The following is a 14,786-nucleotide window of genomic DNA, read 5'->3' on the forward strand; positions in this document are numbered from 1 at the left end:
ATGTTGGTCATCGCTCCCTTCCTAAGATCCTGTTTTCTGTTGCTTAACACTTTTTCAAAACTGTGAACTTTTGCACTGGCATTTCCCCTTGCAACAGTTAGCCTGAATTTGGAAAATTTTATCCAGCATATCCATTTCCAGGAGACTAAGGGGCACTGTTTTACTGATTTTTAACTACTCACCTCTTTTGAGGTGTATCACTCTGTTCTCAGAACATTCTCAGTGTAGCTTTTGTTTCAGAGACTGGCATATGGATGCCTGTATTTTGGCAATTCAGAGAATTTGCAATCTGAAAACCTGCAGAGAAATCTAGCTTGTGCTAAAGCAGAGGATTTGAACTTTAGGGGATTAAACTCTCTGAAAGTCTGTAAGTTTATGGGTCTTAAAGGTAGCCAGCAACTTTAACCATCAGATGCCACTGAACATCAAATCCTCTTAAATCCAACAAACAAATTTTTCCTAAGTTTGCAAGTAGAAAACAAAAAACCCAAAGCAAACAAAAAAAAAACAAAAAAACCCACAAACTCAAACCAAACCCCAAAACAACCCCAACCCCCCAAAAAAGAACATTAACAAAATCTCTTCACCTGACGACCTTAAGACTCTACATTTATAAAAGGCAACTGAGAAATAGAAGCTTTAGTCAGAAAATCACACCATATAAAAGCCAGTGTTCTGAAAACAAACGAGTTAACAAAATTATGGAAACTGCTAAAAATTAAATTATGAAAACTGCCAGGAAGAGGGAAAAATGCAGGGAAATTAAGGGGTGTTTCAGGAGTCTGATCACCCCAGGTGGAAATAAAACCTCCTTCCTCTGCTCTGAATGATGTCAGTTCACAATCCCATCTTCTCAACACAATTGCCACAGCCAATCTATATCTGCACCACACCAGTGGACATGCATTCCCCAGCCTAAGGAAAAGTAAAGAATTACCAGCTTTTGCTACTATCTCCACTTCTCAAAACACTGAGACAAATGGCACCGTGCCAAACTTCTTATATTCCTCCCATGCTGCTTCTTCAAGGAGTCATTTCACCAGGATATGATCTCCCACTCCTGTTTGCATTTCAGTACTGATTCCTTTTCCAAACTGCACTGATCTGCAGCACAGCTGTGATCCTACAAATTGCAACCTTCCTGAACTGGAGCTTGCTCACTGAATAAAGTAAAATACAATTTGAGTATTGTCAGCAAGCTTCTCTGTCACACTGGACTGCCTGACCAGCACCAGGACTTGCACTACAAACCTGGGAGGAATAATGGTGGAGAAGAGTTTTGAAGAAGAACGACAACATTTCTGGAAATCTGTGTTGAGCTCCTGCTTAGTTATGAAGAATAGTGACATGACAGAGTGAAAGTCATTATTGAGCTTCCTGTCTCCCTGCCAGTCATTTTCAGATAGAGAATTTGAGAGCAAAGAGGATTCACAGGGTGGCTGACACCATTTAAAAGGTTTTCCTCCATCCTAGGGGTGATGTGGAAGGAGGTTGCAGGAGGTTTGCCCACATCATCTGGGTCAAAACTGCCAGTATGACAGATCCTGTCTTATCTCAGTGTAGCAGGGTAGAAAGCCTGCAGGACAAAAAGAAATTGTCCCAGGTAGTGCCTGTGGCTCATCTCGTCCTTTTAAGAGAAGCAAAGACAAATTTGAGGCAGATTATTTCTTTGAGATAGCTTTGTGCTCTGCATCACTCATCTGCTGCATTGGAAAGCAAGGAAGTATTTCCTAGATCATTTCTTAATCCCAGACTCAGCTTTCTGCACCTTTTCTACTGTGCAAAAGCAACTTTCCTCCCCCAGCCCCAGCTCGATATTCCAACCAACCCACAACCCTCCCGTGAGGCCTCTTTCTCATAACATCCCAAACCCTGCAAATCTCTGCTCTGCCACGAAAGCTTTGAAAGCTTGTCTGCTGAATGAAAGGATAATGTAAGGTTTTATTAACAACCAGTAACTGTGAAAACCCACAAAAACTCTCTTAACAGGAAACCTTTTTTTTATTTTTTTTTCTTTTAAACTGTTTTCAGGTGAAGCAGAAGGGATCTGGTTGGATACAAAGATCACTGTAGTGATGTGTCCCAGCATGTTATACATGAACGCAGAGTGAATATGGTGGCTGCATGATGTAATGTTATATGGAACTCAGAAAATCCCTTGGTTTGTCATTTCACAGTTATGACTCAGTCAGGATCAGTTTATTTGCTGCTTAGCACCCTGCATGGGGTGCAGATTGTGGAAGTTTGTCCCACCTGCCACATCAGTGGTGAGGAACAGGATATTGCCCTGTACATGCAAACTGCCCTAGGCACAGCTGTGCTGCAAATCACTGGCAGGTGAGGGAAACATCTCTTCATGGGCTTTACACTGATCCATCACAATCTAAACTTAAGGTAAATTAATGCTACAGAAAGCATTACCACTGCTTACACTGCCGTGAGCATGAATTCCTACCCAAAAAAATATTACTGCTTTTACTGAGCTGCACAGTTCATTCCTTCATAGCTCATATCCACAGCTACGTGTGTATAAATCCCTCTAGCAACTGTTCTTACATCCTTGTGGAAATCTAGCTTGGGTTTTTAAGTTCATAGTCATCAATGAAACAATTAGAAGTTTATATCATGGGATAATGTGGGAAGATTTTAGTCTTAGGACCAGTATCAAAACCAACTTATGCTCAAAGGCTACAGCTCATGAAATTCACAGGGAATGATGGAAATACTCAACAGCATTACAGCAAATATTTAACACCTCTGGCTCATCTGGTTACCACAACATTTAAAATCCATATCTATGCAGTGAAAGCATTCCCAGTTGCAGTTCTCAGGAATAAAAACTTAGGATGAGTGTAAGAAACAAGATCCTCAGGCACACAGAACAAATAAAACCAACAGAGAATTACCCCCCCCCAAATCTGTATTGAAATTTCAGGGAGGGCTTTCAAGCCATCTGAACAGCTAGATAGATGAGAAAGGAAAGCATTCACAAATTCATTCCTTAGTTATATAAAGGCAAGGCTTTCTGAAATTATTGACAAAGCCATTCAAGAACTAAGAAATGGTACAGTTTGTTAAATAGAGGTTAATATATGGTATTTAATTTATCACTATTTAGCATAAATTTACCCATGCAAAACACCCACAGGATAAAGATATATCTTCCACATATAAAGAATGAACAGGTGGATCAGACATTTTTCCTCAACCAAACCCAAAAATATCTATTTCAGGGTTCACAGTTAAATCTACTTTCCTCACTCTTTCACACACATAAAATACAAAACAATGAGCGGAAAATTCCTTTGTCATACCAGAGCCTGGAAACCATGGAGACCTCTGTGATGTAGTGTCTGAGAGCATAAACAATACTCAAAAGATCAAAAATAAAATTATATAACAACCTAGCTCCAAAAAAAACCACCCCAAACCAACAACCTCCAACTATATTGTCTACAGACATCATAACTCCTCTTGTTTTTTCTCTACCCTTACATCTCAGGCTGCTCACCCTCACCTAAACAGTTTTGGGTGTCATTTGAATTCATGCAAGACGAGGAATAAAAGTCACTTTATGACTTAAAAAAACCAGAAAGTATGATCAAAATAGAATATCAAACTTCATTGTGGACTTGCAGCTCCCACTTTCTTAAAAGTCAGACCTGCCACGTTGATTTTCACTAGAAACAAGATCAAGCCAAATATCCCACTTTTAGTTTGATTTTTTTTCCTTCCTTTAGTTTTTTGTTTTCATTTTAGGTGGCAATAAGCCCATTTGGAGAGATTTTTTTTTTTATTTGTTAACACAAATTTTACCTGCTCTGAGTAGAGAAGTAGCTCACAATGTTACTACTTAAATATAAAGTCATTTTGTCAAGGTCAGCCTAGAACTCAGTTAAGCAACTACATCCCTTTAAGGACTAAAGAGTGAAATTTGCACCAAAAGGCAGAGGTATTATTTTTATGCAATAACTTGTGAACAGAATCAGCTGAAACACTCAGGAAGTTTCCTCTTTGGGGATTTCATCCTGCACAGTAACTGCATTTTCCTTCAGTCAGTCCTTGCAGACACACACTGTGCTCACGTTAACTGTTTTCATCTGCATCACTTTCTGAGTCTCACTCTCCCAGAGTGGCAGATGGGTCAGGGAAATTTCTTTTCCTCTTTTAAAACTCTCCAGAGCACATGAGGTGGAACTGATAGCTCAGTGCAGCCAAGCTCACCTCACACTAAGGTGAGGAACACTTATTTTTCCCAGATATTGTGTTACAATACAACATATGAGGCAATGCAACATCAGGGTTAGAGTGATTCAAAGGAAATGCTGGAAAAGCAAGGCTGAAAACCAGCTTTCCTTTGAAATAACATTAGTGTCTCTACATCTTCTTAACATAAACAACATGACAAATTACTCACTTCCTAACAGAGCATTTCTTTATCCTTTTTTTTCTGGGAAATTTAAGAATGCTCTACTGATCTGGATCAATTAAATTCCTTTCCCCAGTACAATAAAATTGTATTAATCAACAATATCTTATTATTTTATTGTGAATAATAATGTGACAGCATGGGGTGGTTTTTTTTGACAACTGATATGTCTGATATCTCTAAAAGTTCCAAGTGGTATAATTTATCTTTAAAATCTACCGCTCCATAAAACGTGGTGTGTAATCTGCCCTTCCCTTCTCCCTCTTAATAAAAATACACAGGAGGATGCCTCTCAAAAACTGAGATGCATTTCTCTCGTCTATCCTGTCAAACAATTGTCTTTTTCCCATGGATTAAAGTCTACCATTCATAGTCAAATGTTTTATAAATGGAAAAGTGAGATAGAATTATGACTGAGAAGAGAGTGGAGCTGTTAGCTCACCAATATTCTTCTGTAATTATTTCTTTTGTTAGCTGTACATCCCAAGCAAGTTATTGAAAAAAATAAAAAAAAAACAAAACAAAAAAAGCAGAGAATCTTGGAGTGCCTGGAGCAAGAAGTAGGAAATACACTAATCACACTGCCATTCATCACATCTTAGTCCTGCTTCTGGTGACAGTATTTGCTTTTCCCAGCAGATGTTTACATATGTTCTGTTTACATCTGCTTTACTCTCATCTCAGTTAACACTCTTGGAATGACACATCAACCAAGGCGACCCCGAAAACGCTGAGGTTCTGCCTCAGTGACTTCATACACACAGACATACATGTAAGATATGAAATACAAAAAAGCCATGCACCAAGGAACCCATCAACAGTAGACAACAATTCTCCTTAGCCATTCAATTTAAAATACTCCTAAAAGCCTTTAGAAAAGTCTTTTTGAGACAGGGAGACTTTATTGGTTAAATCCATCTGCATTATTGGGCTGCCGTGGCATCTCCACATTCACAAGCACATGCTCTTGCAAAATCAGCTTTACCAACGTTTTGCAGCATTCATCTTGGAAAGCACATCTAAAGGTCAGCTGGTTCTCAGTGTATTCAGAGAACCCCTACACCCCCATTAAATGTCTGTAATTCTCTTTACAGCGGCACTGAGGGCAGACTAAGACACAACAGGTTCCCAGAGCACAGTACCTGGTCAGCAGCGGGAATCGACTCCCACCTACGCTTCAGCAAGTACAGAGATTTCCGGCTCATGCTTCTGAATCTGCTCTAGAGGCTTTTCCAGACTTGAGAGAAAGGCTTCTGTCCCAAACCAGTGGCAAGAACCTTATTTCTGACTCCTGCTCTTCATCGTAGACGGCAGAACTCCCCGATGCGCACAAGATTTTGTGAGCTGCGAGGTCAGACAGGTTAGAGCCCCCAGCTTCTCCTGCTCCTCTAAAGCATCTGTGTCCTTGCAGTGCCACAACAAAAGGCTGAGGCAGTGAACAGCCTGGCTCCCAGTGACGAGCTACCTCCCAGAAAGAAGCCTGAAGTAGGTAGACAACACCAGACGCACTCAATCTGAAAATAGCTGTTGCTTAGGAACTAGAGGGGTAAAACGCAGCACCTCGGATATATAATTGAGAGCTTTTATAGTTCAAGAGAAATTAAAAAAGGCTGGACCTGTGTTTCTCTCTCCATCATAATTCTTTTACAGCGCTGGAGGAAGGATTGCTCGATTCCACTGACTCTGGGGCTACGCCTACATCTCCAGCAAGCTAAACAAGTCTTGATGACAAAGCAACAAATTACTCCCACACATCCAAGAGCCCGCATAAAAACCTGTGCAAAAAGTGTGCCGTGGGTCCCACCTGAAAGATCTTGGAAGTATCAAGTATTGTGTTCTAGTGGAATGATTAAAACACAAAATCTGCATATTTTTTTTCTGCAGGGCAATAATATCCCGAAGATGAATTCTGCTAGTCACACTTTCTTGTGCCAACACTGAAAAATGGGTATGAATATTTTCCCCTCACATGATGTGGTTCAGCAGACTGCATGTATATATTTGAAAGAGAGAGATTTCTTTAGGTTTAGGTTTCTTTATGATTAAATATTCCTAAACACTTAGGAATTTCTTTAATTTGGAACTCAATTTTGAAGTTTCATGCCTAAATTCTTAATTCTAACATGTATTAATCTTTAAAATTAAGCATGAAATGCAATGAAATTCACTTTGCACTTCCTGCTTCATTTTAAATCCATAGAGTAAATTCTCAGCATGAAGCATTTACAGCAGGCAGTGCTGTCTTCAGGGATGAAAAAAGAAAAGGGGGAAGAAAAAAGAGCAAGTATGTAGCCAGGAACTCACCGCTCTTTGTAAGGCAACCTATAATTCAATCTAATTAGAGCAGCCTTAATAGTATAATTATTCCAAAAGAAGAGGAATCCTACAACATACATACACATATATGTGGGCAGTCCCTTAAAAGGGGAGTGCAAGGATGGTCAGGGTAGAAGCCACGAGCAAGTTAAACATTGTAAAGACAGCTTTTCACTCGTGCCATTTACATTCCATTGAATTGCAGATGCTTATCACGAGACAAACTGCTGCAAACAGAAATTCCCATCGGGCCTCAGTGGATTTCATTTGACATCCATCCCTACCTGTAGCTACAGCACTTTGCATTTAACTCCTACGTGCAGAAAAGGAACGTGTTTTCCAAGTGGGCCATTAAGAAGGATGACATGCACTGTAGCAGCTTCCCCTCATGTTTCAACACATGCCATAGAAAACCTACTAGCTCTTAAAAAAAAACCAAAAACCCTGCACTGAATCAGAGCTTTTTTAATGAGTCTTGATAGAATTACTTTATATGTGCATTATAAATTTACATCGTGGTAAACCAGTGATTCCGCTTCGATTTTTTTTCTTTCTATGTGTTAAGGTATTTAAGTATACCTCACACATCACTCACCTTAATTTTTCAGACAGATCTTATTTTTACCAGGGGTGTGTTTTTTAAAAGACACACACTGGCAACAATGAATCACAAAAAGGATAAAAAAGTGTTTTCTATCACATGCAAAAATCAGAACCTCCTTCATTTCTCCTAACCTTTCAAGAAACTTAATTAAATTAGGTTTAACACTATTCCTATCGAGACAATTTTCAGAGTAATGTAAAAGAGAGAATCTAAAGCTACAGTGGAATAACTGAGGCATATTTTCTTGTCTCTAATGAAATTTTTCTTCCTTTTCTTCCCTGGTTTTTGTGTCTGGGCACTCATAGCACAGGGTAATCAGAAAGTTTGGGTCATTTTGGGACCCTTCATCAGGAACCGTGTGAGAGAACAAGGGGAAATGCCTTCAAACTGCCAGAGAGTGTGTTTGGAATAAATGTTAGGAAGAAATTATTTTCTGTGAGGGTGGGGATGCCCTGGCACAGGCTGCCCAGAGAAGCTGTGGAAATTCCCATCCCTGGAAATGTTCAAGGCCAGGTTGTGGCTCTGAGCAGTGAGGGTTTCCCTGCCCATGTCAGGGGGTTGGAATGAGATCATCTTTAAGGTCCCTTGCAACCCAAGCTTCTTCTATGATTCTACAGTTTTCCCACTTTATTATAGGTCCTTCAATGCTTTTATGACACATCTTGACTGTCATTTGTTCAATGTATCCATATGGAAATCCTTCACCTGAAGTGAAAGCAAGTACAAAATGCTGGAGCTCTAATAATGTATTTGTGCTCCTTCAACACTTGATTGGAAAGACTATTTTACACCCAGGCAGGAGAATTCCTGAACATCAATATTGGTAGCGATGTCTCGTTTGCAGCAATTGTAATTCTATAGACAATTTTAAATGTGTTGTGGTGCCATTAACACTGTTGGCATCATTTCCTTCCAATGACAGGTCAAGAGCAAACCAGTGGCTACACATGGCTTCTCTGCACCTCCCCACACAGTTCTAACACCTTGGTCAGTAATGGAAGGATTCACAGTGAGAGAGCCATCCAAGTTTTACAAGTTTGTCAGGTTAAAATGAAACCTAACAAAACACCAAACAAAACAAACATTATTTGAAATTACATTCCTTTGATGTCCTGATGGAGATAGCTGAGTAAGAAATGCTTTCTCCATACATCTAATCCATCTTTCTGCTACTGAAAAAAGCTTTCTGTTGGATGACTCAGCTCTGTCTGGATCAACTGAATTACAGCTCAAAAATTATATTAATGAAAGCTGTCATGGCTCTATGGTTTTTCCATTGCTCCAAAACCTGCAAATATTAACAAAATTAACAACTTTGTCAAACTCAGGTGGAAAACTTGCTTGAGGAATGCCTCAAATGCAGCAAAAGCCAAAATCAAACACAAAATACTGAGCAGCTGACCTGTGAGCCTCTGGGTCCTCGTTTGTGATCCCATTCACAATGCCCCATGAGCTGAAAAACAAAGAAAAGCAGAGGTTAGTCATAAATTGCACTCATTAGTTTTAATTGAAACACTCGTGCTTTTATATCCATTACACATTTTTTTTTTAAATAAACATGCTATCTTTCATGATTTATTTCACACAGCTTTTAGCTTCATAATAAAGCCATACAATGTTGTACCTTTACATCCAGAACCCAAACACATCTGGCATCACAACTCTGCTCCTGCCAATAAAATTCCCACTGCCATGGATTTAGCCAAGTGTTTAACACTGATCTGACAAAAGGACAGCTGTTACATCAACAAGGAGATTACCAAAACCAGGGGACATTTGGTTAATCAGCAATGTATATTTTATATCAGCCAAGATAATTAGCAACAGCTTTAAATCTATTTCACCATTGAATTATGTTTGTTTGTTTGTTTTTTTTTGTACATCTACTCAGGGATTTCTTCTGGGCATTGTTTGCTCCTACACACAGAGGCATTGCTTAATGCAAATATAAAAATATGTGAATGAAAGATAGGAGGGTTAATGTGACATGTAATGTGACTTACAGTCATGAACATTTTCTTGCTCATTTTTCCCAACATTCTTTCCCAAAGGAAATGCCTTCTCCCAGCTCAGAGGTAGGCAAGGAGATTTACAACCCACCCTTATTGCAGAACATGCTTTCAAAACTCTCATCCCAGGACAAGAGTTTAAAACTACTTTGCAAAATCAGGAAAGCCACATGCATCTCCTATGATGAGATTTTTTTATCATCTCCATTAACTGTTCCTAACTATCCTTTTCTTTTCCAAGGGCCCCTTCTTTTTAAGTTACTGCTAACAAATTAAACTGGAGACAAACCACATATGCAGACAGGCATCAAAAATCAGGAAAGTCACAACATTTTTTTTTACCTGATACAGCCATGTGACTGGCTCCATCATTTTACTGTAATTTTTTCCCTATTTTCCATATACTGTTGCTGGAAACACTGGCTCTGCTGGGTTTCCCTATTTGTTCTCCATTTGTTCTCCATGAAGCACAGCTCTGATGTTTATGAAAGCTGTCCTCAGTAAATAACTGGTGTGCAAAAGCTACACCAGTTTTGCACCTATCAAAGGTTATGTGCTCGTACCTGTCCTTCCTGTGTGGCTCCTGCCTCTCTGCACCAAAAAATCCTCTTCAGTTTTACTTCTTAGCCCCTGTGCCTTGGGAGGACTCCTGCTTTCTTAATTTACTTGGCTAAAAGAAAATTGATTCAGCTTGAGTCTGGCTGCCTGTGATTCCCAGCATGATAAGGGCTATCTTCACCTCCAGGTTCCTAGCAGTGGAGTTAAAAATATTAAAATAGTAAACCTCACAGGTAAGAAGGAAGGATTAATGTTAGAGGCCTGGCTGTGGCCACTGTGGTTCTCCAGGCTCTGCAGACACTTGGTAGCACACACCACACCTTCAAACCCAAGTGCAGCATAAGATCCCACTGCCAGGTTTTTCATGCTCCTACCCTCACTGAATCCACAGCCCACTGAAAAGTGAAAGGTTGCTTTATTAATGCCACCAGAAATGAGAGGTGCAGTCACAAGTCAGGCCTGCAATTACTATTCCCATATGTAGGGATGCTCCCAGCGCAGGCAGTCCCAGGAAACCAGACTGATGTGAGCCAAGGCAGTTACTTGTGATCACCACTCATCCTCACACCTAAATCAAGTCCTCTTAAATATTCATTCACCTCTAGGTTTGCTCATCCTGATTCCCATTCTTTCCTGGTGCTTCACATCTCCACAGTGAGTTTTTGGCCAACTCCTGCTCTGCTCCACCACTCTTCCTCCTTCCCAGCTTGCAGGTAGCTTTTGTTTCCCCATCACTAATCCTGCCCCTCCACCAGTGTGGGCAGTCTTGGCAGGCTCCACAGACTGGATGTTGCAGCAGCAGCTAATGCTGCAGTGAAAAGTGAGTCCAAAGGCTGTAACAACTCATCCTTGCTCCATTTCCCACTGTCTGTCAACATCACTTACAGAAGAGAAGCCAAAGTCACCAGTGAAACAGTCACAAATTCATTGGAACCAACAGAGTGACCCCTTCCTTATCTTGTCACCATTTTATGAGCAAACTCCTTATAGCAAATTACACATCCCTTGTCCAATTTAATTTCTCTATGAAGGTGCCTTGGTGGAATCAGCCATGCTCATTTTTTTGCTGATAGATCTGTTGTCCCCTGCATAAAGCAATGCCCACACCAGTGCTCTCTCTCACTGTGCCAAGATGTTCTGCTGGGTGACACGGGCTGTGGCTGTCACCAGCTAAAATAGTGAGGCTGTTTTCAAGCATTATAGTCAAATCCACAACCTATGAAGCCAACTTTTTCCTCCCTTTTTTATAAAATCTTACTTGGCTTTAAAATGCATTTCTCTCCTGTTATCTAAAAAACCGTGCTCATCTCATGCTAGAATGTTCTTGGCATATGATGCTCCCTACTAACACAGGAGTGAAGGAATGAAAAATGAAATGGATACCACACAAAAAGGCCTCAAGCCTTAAGAGGGAAAGAAGAAAACCCCAGAGGTTATAACAAAATCTCTTCCAGGCCAGCTTTTTACAGAAGGAGGATTACCTCTGTGACTCTCTTTAGCTCAACAAGCCACACTCTGCTCAATTACTTCTGAACCTGATTTTCTTTCCATGGACAAACAGTAAGTGCTGGAGCATGATACCCAGAAAAGGAGGGAAAAAAGTATGCCTGAACTATTGGGCTAGGTAGAAATCACGATTTCCACCAGCTGAATAGAAATCAAGAGACAGAGAAAACAGACTTAAAAGCAAAAACAAAGTCCAAAAACAAATAAACAAACCCCCACAAAAATTAATAAAAAAACAGAACCAAACAACAAACCAACTACACTCAGAACAAAACACAGTGTGTGCATAAATCCACTTGAGTGAGTCAACCTTCTGAAATCATGGAAAAATAAAATAATATGCTATTTAATTGGTGTATGCATACAAACAGAGATACTGACATAAAAATGCATTTGGAAGTGGGGGGATTTATGTTTATCAGTAACAGATGGGTTTGCTCCAGACCCCACCACTTCCTCTGAAAGTTCTCTGGAATCAATTTGGTCCAGAGTGATGATAAACAGTCTCAGAGCATCAAATTTATTATTCTTACTGACCAGGCAACTAAGGCTAAGTGTATCAGCAGCAGAAAAGGAGGAATAAAACCAAAATCAAACTCCCACACAGCTTATATGCATGCAGTGTCTCTTAGAAGAAAAGGAGCTACTTTACATTTCATCTGAAACTGTCCTGGAAACCTATCTCTGACAGTTTTAATACCCACAGATGAAAGCAGCTTTTAGCAACAAGAATGACTCTTGAATGTTCAGGAATGCAGAAAAACATGGGCTTCACTTAAACCAACGGGTTGGTTCTACCCTAACATCTGACTTACAGGTCTCCAGGGAAAACACTCCCCCATTCCAGCTGAGGATGAGGACGGTCAGTGGAAGGGGAGGCAGGAATGGAAAATACCCCAATACCAAAATCCCAGTCACAGAAAAGGAGAAAGGGTCATCTTTTGAAGGTGGAGGGTGGTGGCCTGTGCTTTAAATTTCTGCTGTGAACACCATGAAGCTTCTTGGCTTGTGGTTTTAAAACTTTATGTTCACTACTGCAACAATACCTTCAAATGAGTAAGGAATGGTATAAAGGACTGTCTGCATTAGATATCTGAGATACCCATATTGAAGTAGAACAAAGCTGTTTAAAAATTAGCATCTTCAGCCCTCGCCTCTCTAAATGCAGTTCTTCTCCTATATGGTTATTTAATTAAAGCCCCAGCAAATGATTACATAAGGATTTCAACTTTCATTAAAATTCATAAACCGTAATTCTTAGTCTCCTTAGTATTAGAGAACTGCAGAAAAATGTGACCCACACATACTGTAGAAGATCTAAATAAATAAAAAGACAGAAAGTAAAGTATGACAATTTAAATTTTTTCAGCTGTTTATAAGTCCTGTTTTTCCCTTATATAATCTTTTCTGGACCAGGGTTTTAATTCTGGCACCCTTGAAACAGCAATACTGCTAACTATGCAAAGGCTGGAAAAAAAAATGAGATAAAAAAATCTCCAACAAAGCCAACCAAAAAAAAACCCAACCCCAAAAATCAGTCAGAGAAATAGAAAAGGCATAATCGTATTATAAGGACCTCCCTAACTGGGCACAAGTCAGGAACAAAACACAATATTTAAAATACAAGCAGTCCCATGTATATTCTTTGAAAGGGGAGGCAGTTGACAGCAGCAGAATGCAGCAGCATTTTGAAACCATATGGAATTATTAAAGCAAATATGGCACTCAGCACAGTTTCATCAGAGGGAATGAGCTGATTCTTCCCTTGTAAGTATTAAAGAGGACCAATGAAATAGTTATATTTAGTGTTTAATAAAACCCTTTAAATCAATTCAAAGTCAGTTCTATTCAGATTATAGTCTATTACTCTGGAATTTTATCTTGATACATATTTACACATACACAGCACTTTTACTGTTCTAAAAACAATTAGGTGGTGATGACAAAAGTGAGCTAAATCAGCCAGTAGTCACCAAAGACAATAAATGGGATTCAAGAAGACTGCAACAGGATCACATAGTCCAAATGCCCATGAGAACCTTGCCCCAGCTCACTGGCCCTTTCCCTTGGGTTTTAAAGATTTACACTGTGGCTGAACACCTCATTTCCATTATGATAGTGAACATAAAAGACTCCTGCTCTCTCTAGTGGAAGGTGAACACAAAGCACAGGAATGTGAGAGAAATTGCTCCTCTGCTCCATCTGTGATTGGGACCCAAACATTTAACCAACATTTCCTGCTGAACTGGCTGTGAGATGTGAATAGGACAGCTTGAGCTCTCCCTAAAAACAGCTGGGAACCTGCACAAATGCCTTTTTGCCACTCCTGCAAGGATTTAGCGCACTTAATAGTGGTTAAAATTAATTACTGGTGAGATTATGAGAACTTTTGGCCGGGTGGTAGCCAGCAGCTTTAAGAGCTGTTTATATTTGGGAATCAGCATGCAGAAGAGCAAGATAGGAGTATCCAATCAGGCTGGCACCTGGTTTCAGCCTTCACCAAAATAGCAGAGCTTCTATTTAAACATGAGCATAACATCTTCCATCTTTGGAAGAGATTTAGTTGAATGGGCATGTTGAGGATGTGAAACAGTGTCTCACTGTTGAGTTCTTTGACACTGCCTCCTTACAGCTTGTGCTGAATGGGGCGCAGTATGATCCATATTCTCTGACTGAATGGGTATTAGCCATGCTCCAGTCAGGATCCTATTTCCACTGGTAATAAGAAACTGTTTGTTACCAGCATGTAGGCACAAAATGTTCCCGAGAAATTCCTTTTTCAGTAACAAAAAAAAAAAAAAGAAAAAGAAAAAAAGAACACATTATTTAATTATTTCCTTGATTACATATTAGAGGAAACATTTATTTTTACAAACATGCAGGAGTCAGGTCACACAGAAACTAACAGAGTGTTTTTGCACATGCTATTTTGAGTAGGATTCCTTCTATCCGATAGACTGTTCCCTGCATTTTCATGGTGATCAAGATAAATGAGATGATTTACTGATTCGATTGATTTAGGGAGGGAATTTTGGTGTGGACACCAACAGCAGGAGTAGCTAAGCAGGCTGGAGCTGCTGAGATTCACTACTGGCTGCTCTGAGCACCTTCTCCACCAAATGGCAGAACTGCACCTTGTCCTGAGGCATCCCAAGTGCCAGAGATGCCTTCCTTGCTGTGTGCTGAGAGTGATCACACACAGCCATGACACACAGACAGCAAAGGGCTCCAGTATTTGGAAAAACAATCCCTTTTCCACAACCCCTGGCCAGCTCCCAGGGTCAGCACAAAGCACAAGATGTCAGAGCTGTGGTGCTCAGCCAGATGTGTGAGCTGCATGCTGGTGTCATCACAGCCACTGTGG

The 14,786-nt window shown here is 40.0% G+C and overlaps 1 protein-coding gene across 3 annotated transcripts in view; it reads right to left on the reverse strand.

Moving 5' to 3' along the window:
* Window positions 1-14,786, reverse strand: part of PDE3A (phosphodiesterase 3A) — a 219,944-nt gene that overhangs the window by 66,773 nt on the left and 138,385 nt on the right. For all 3 annotated transcript variants that reach the window (XM_058852942.1, XM_058852944.1, XM_058852943.1), the window contains exon 2: window positions 8,752-8,802. In XM_058852942.1, the coding sequence (XP_058708925.1) occupies window positions 8,752-8,802 (51 nt within the window). The remainder of the gene's footprint in view (window positions 1-8,751; window positions 8,803-14,786) is intronic.

This window comes from Poecile atricapillus, chromosome 18 (assembly GCF_030490865.1).
Source record: "Poecile atricapillus isolate bPoeAtr1 chromosome 18, bPoeAtr1.hap1, whole genome shotgun sequence".
Classification (NCBI taxonomy): domain Eukaryota; kingdom Metazoa; phylum Chordata; class Aves; order Passeriformes; family Paridae; genus Poecile; species Poecile atricapillus.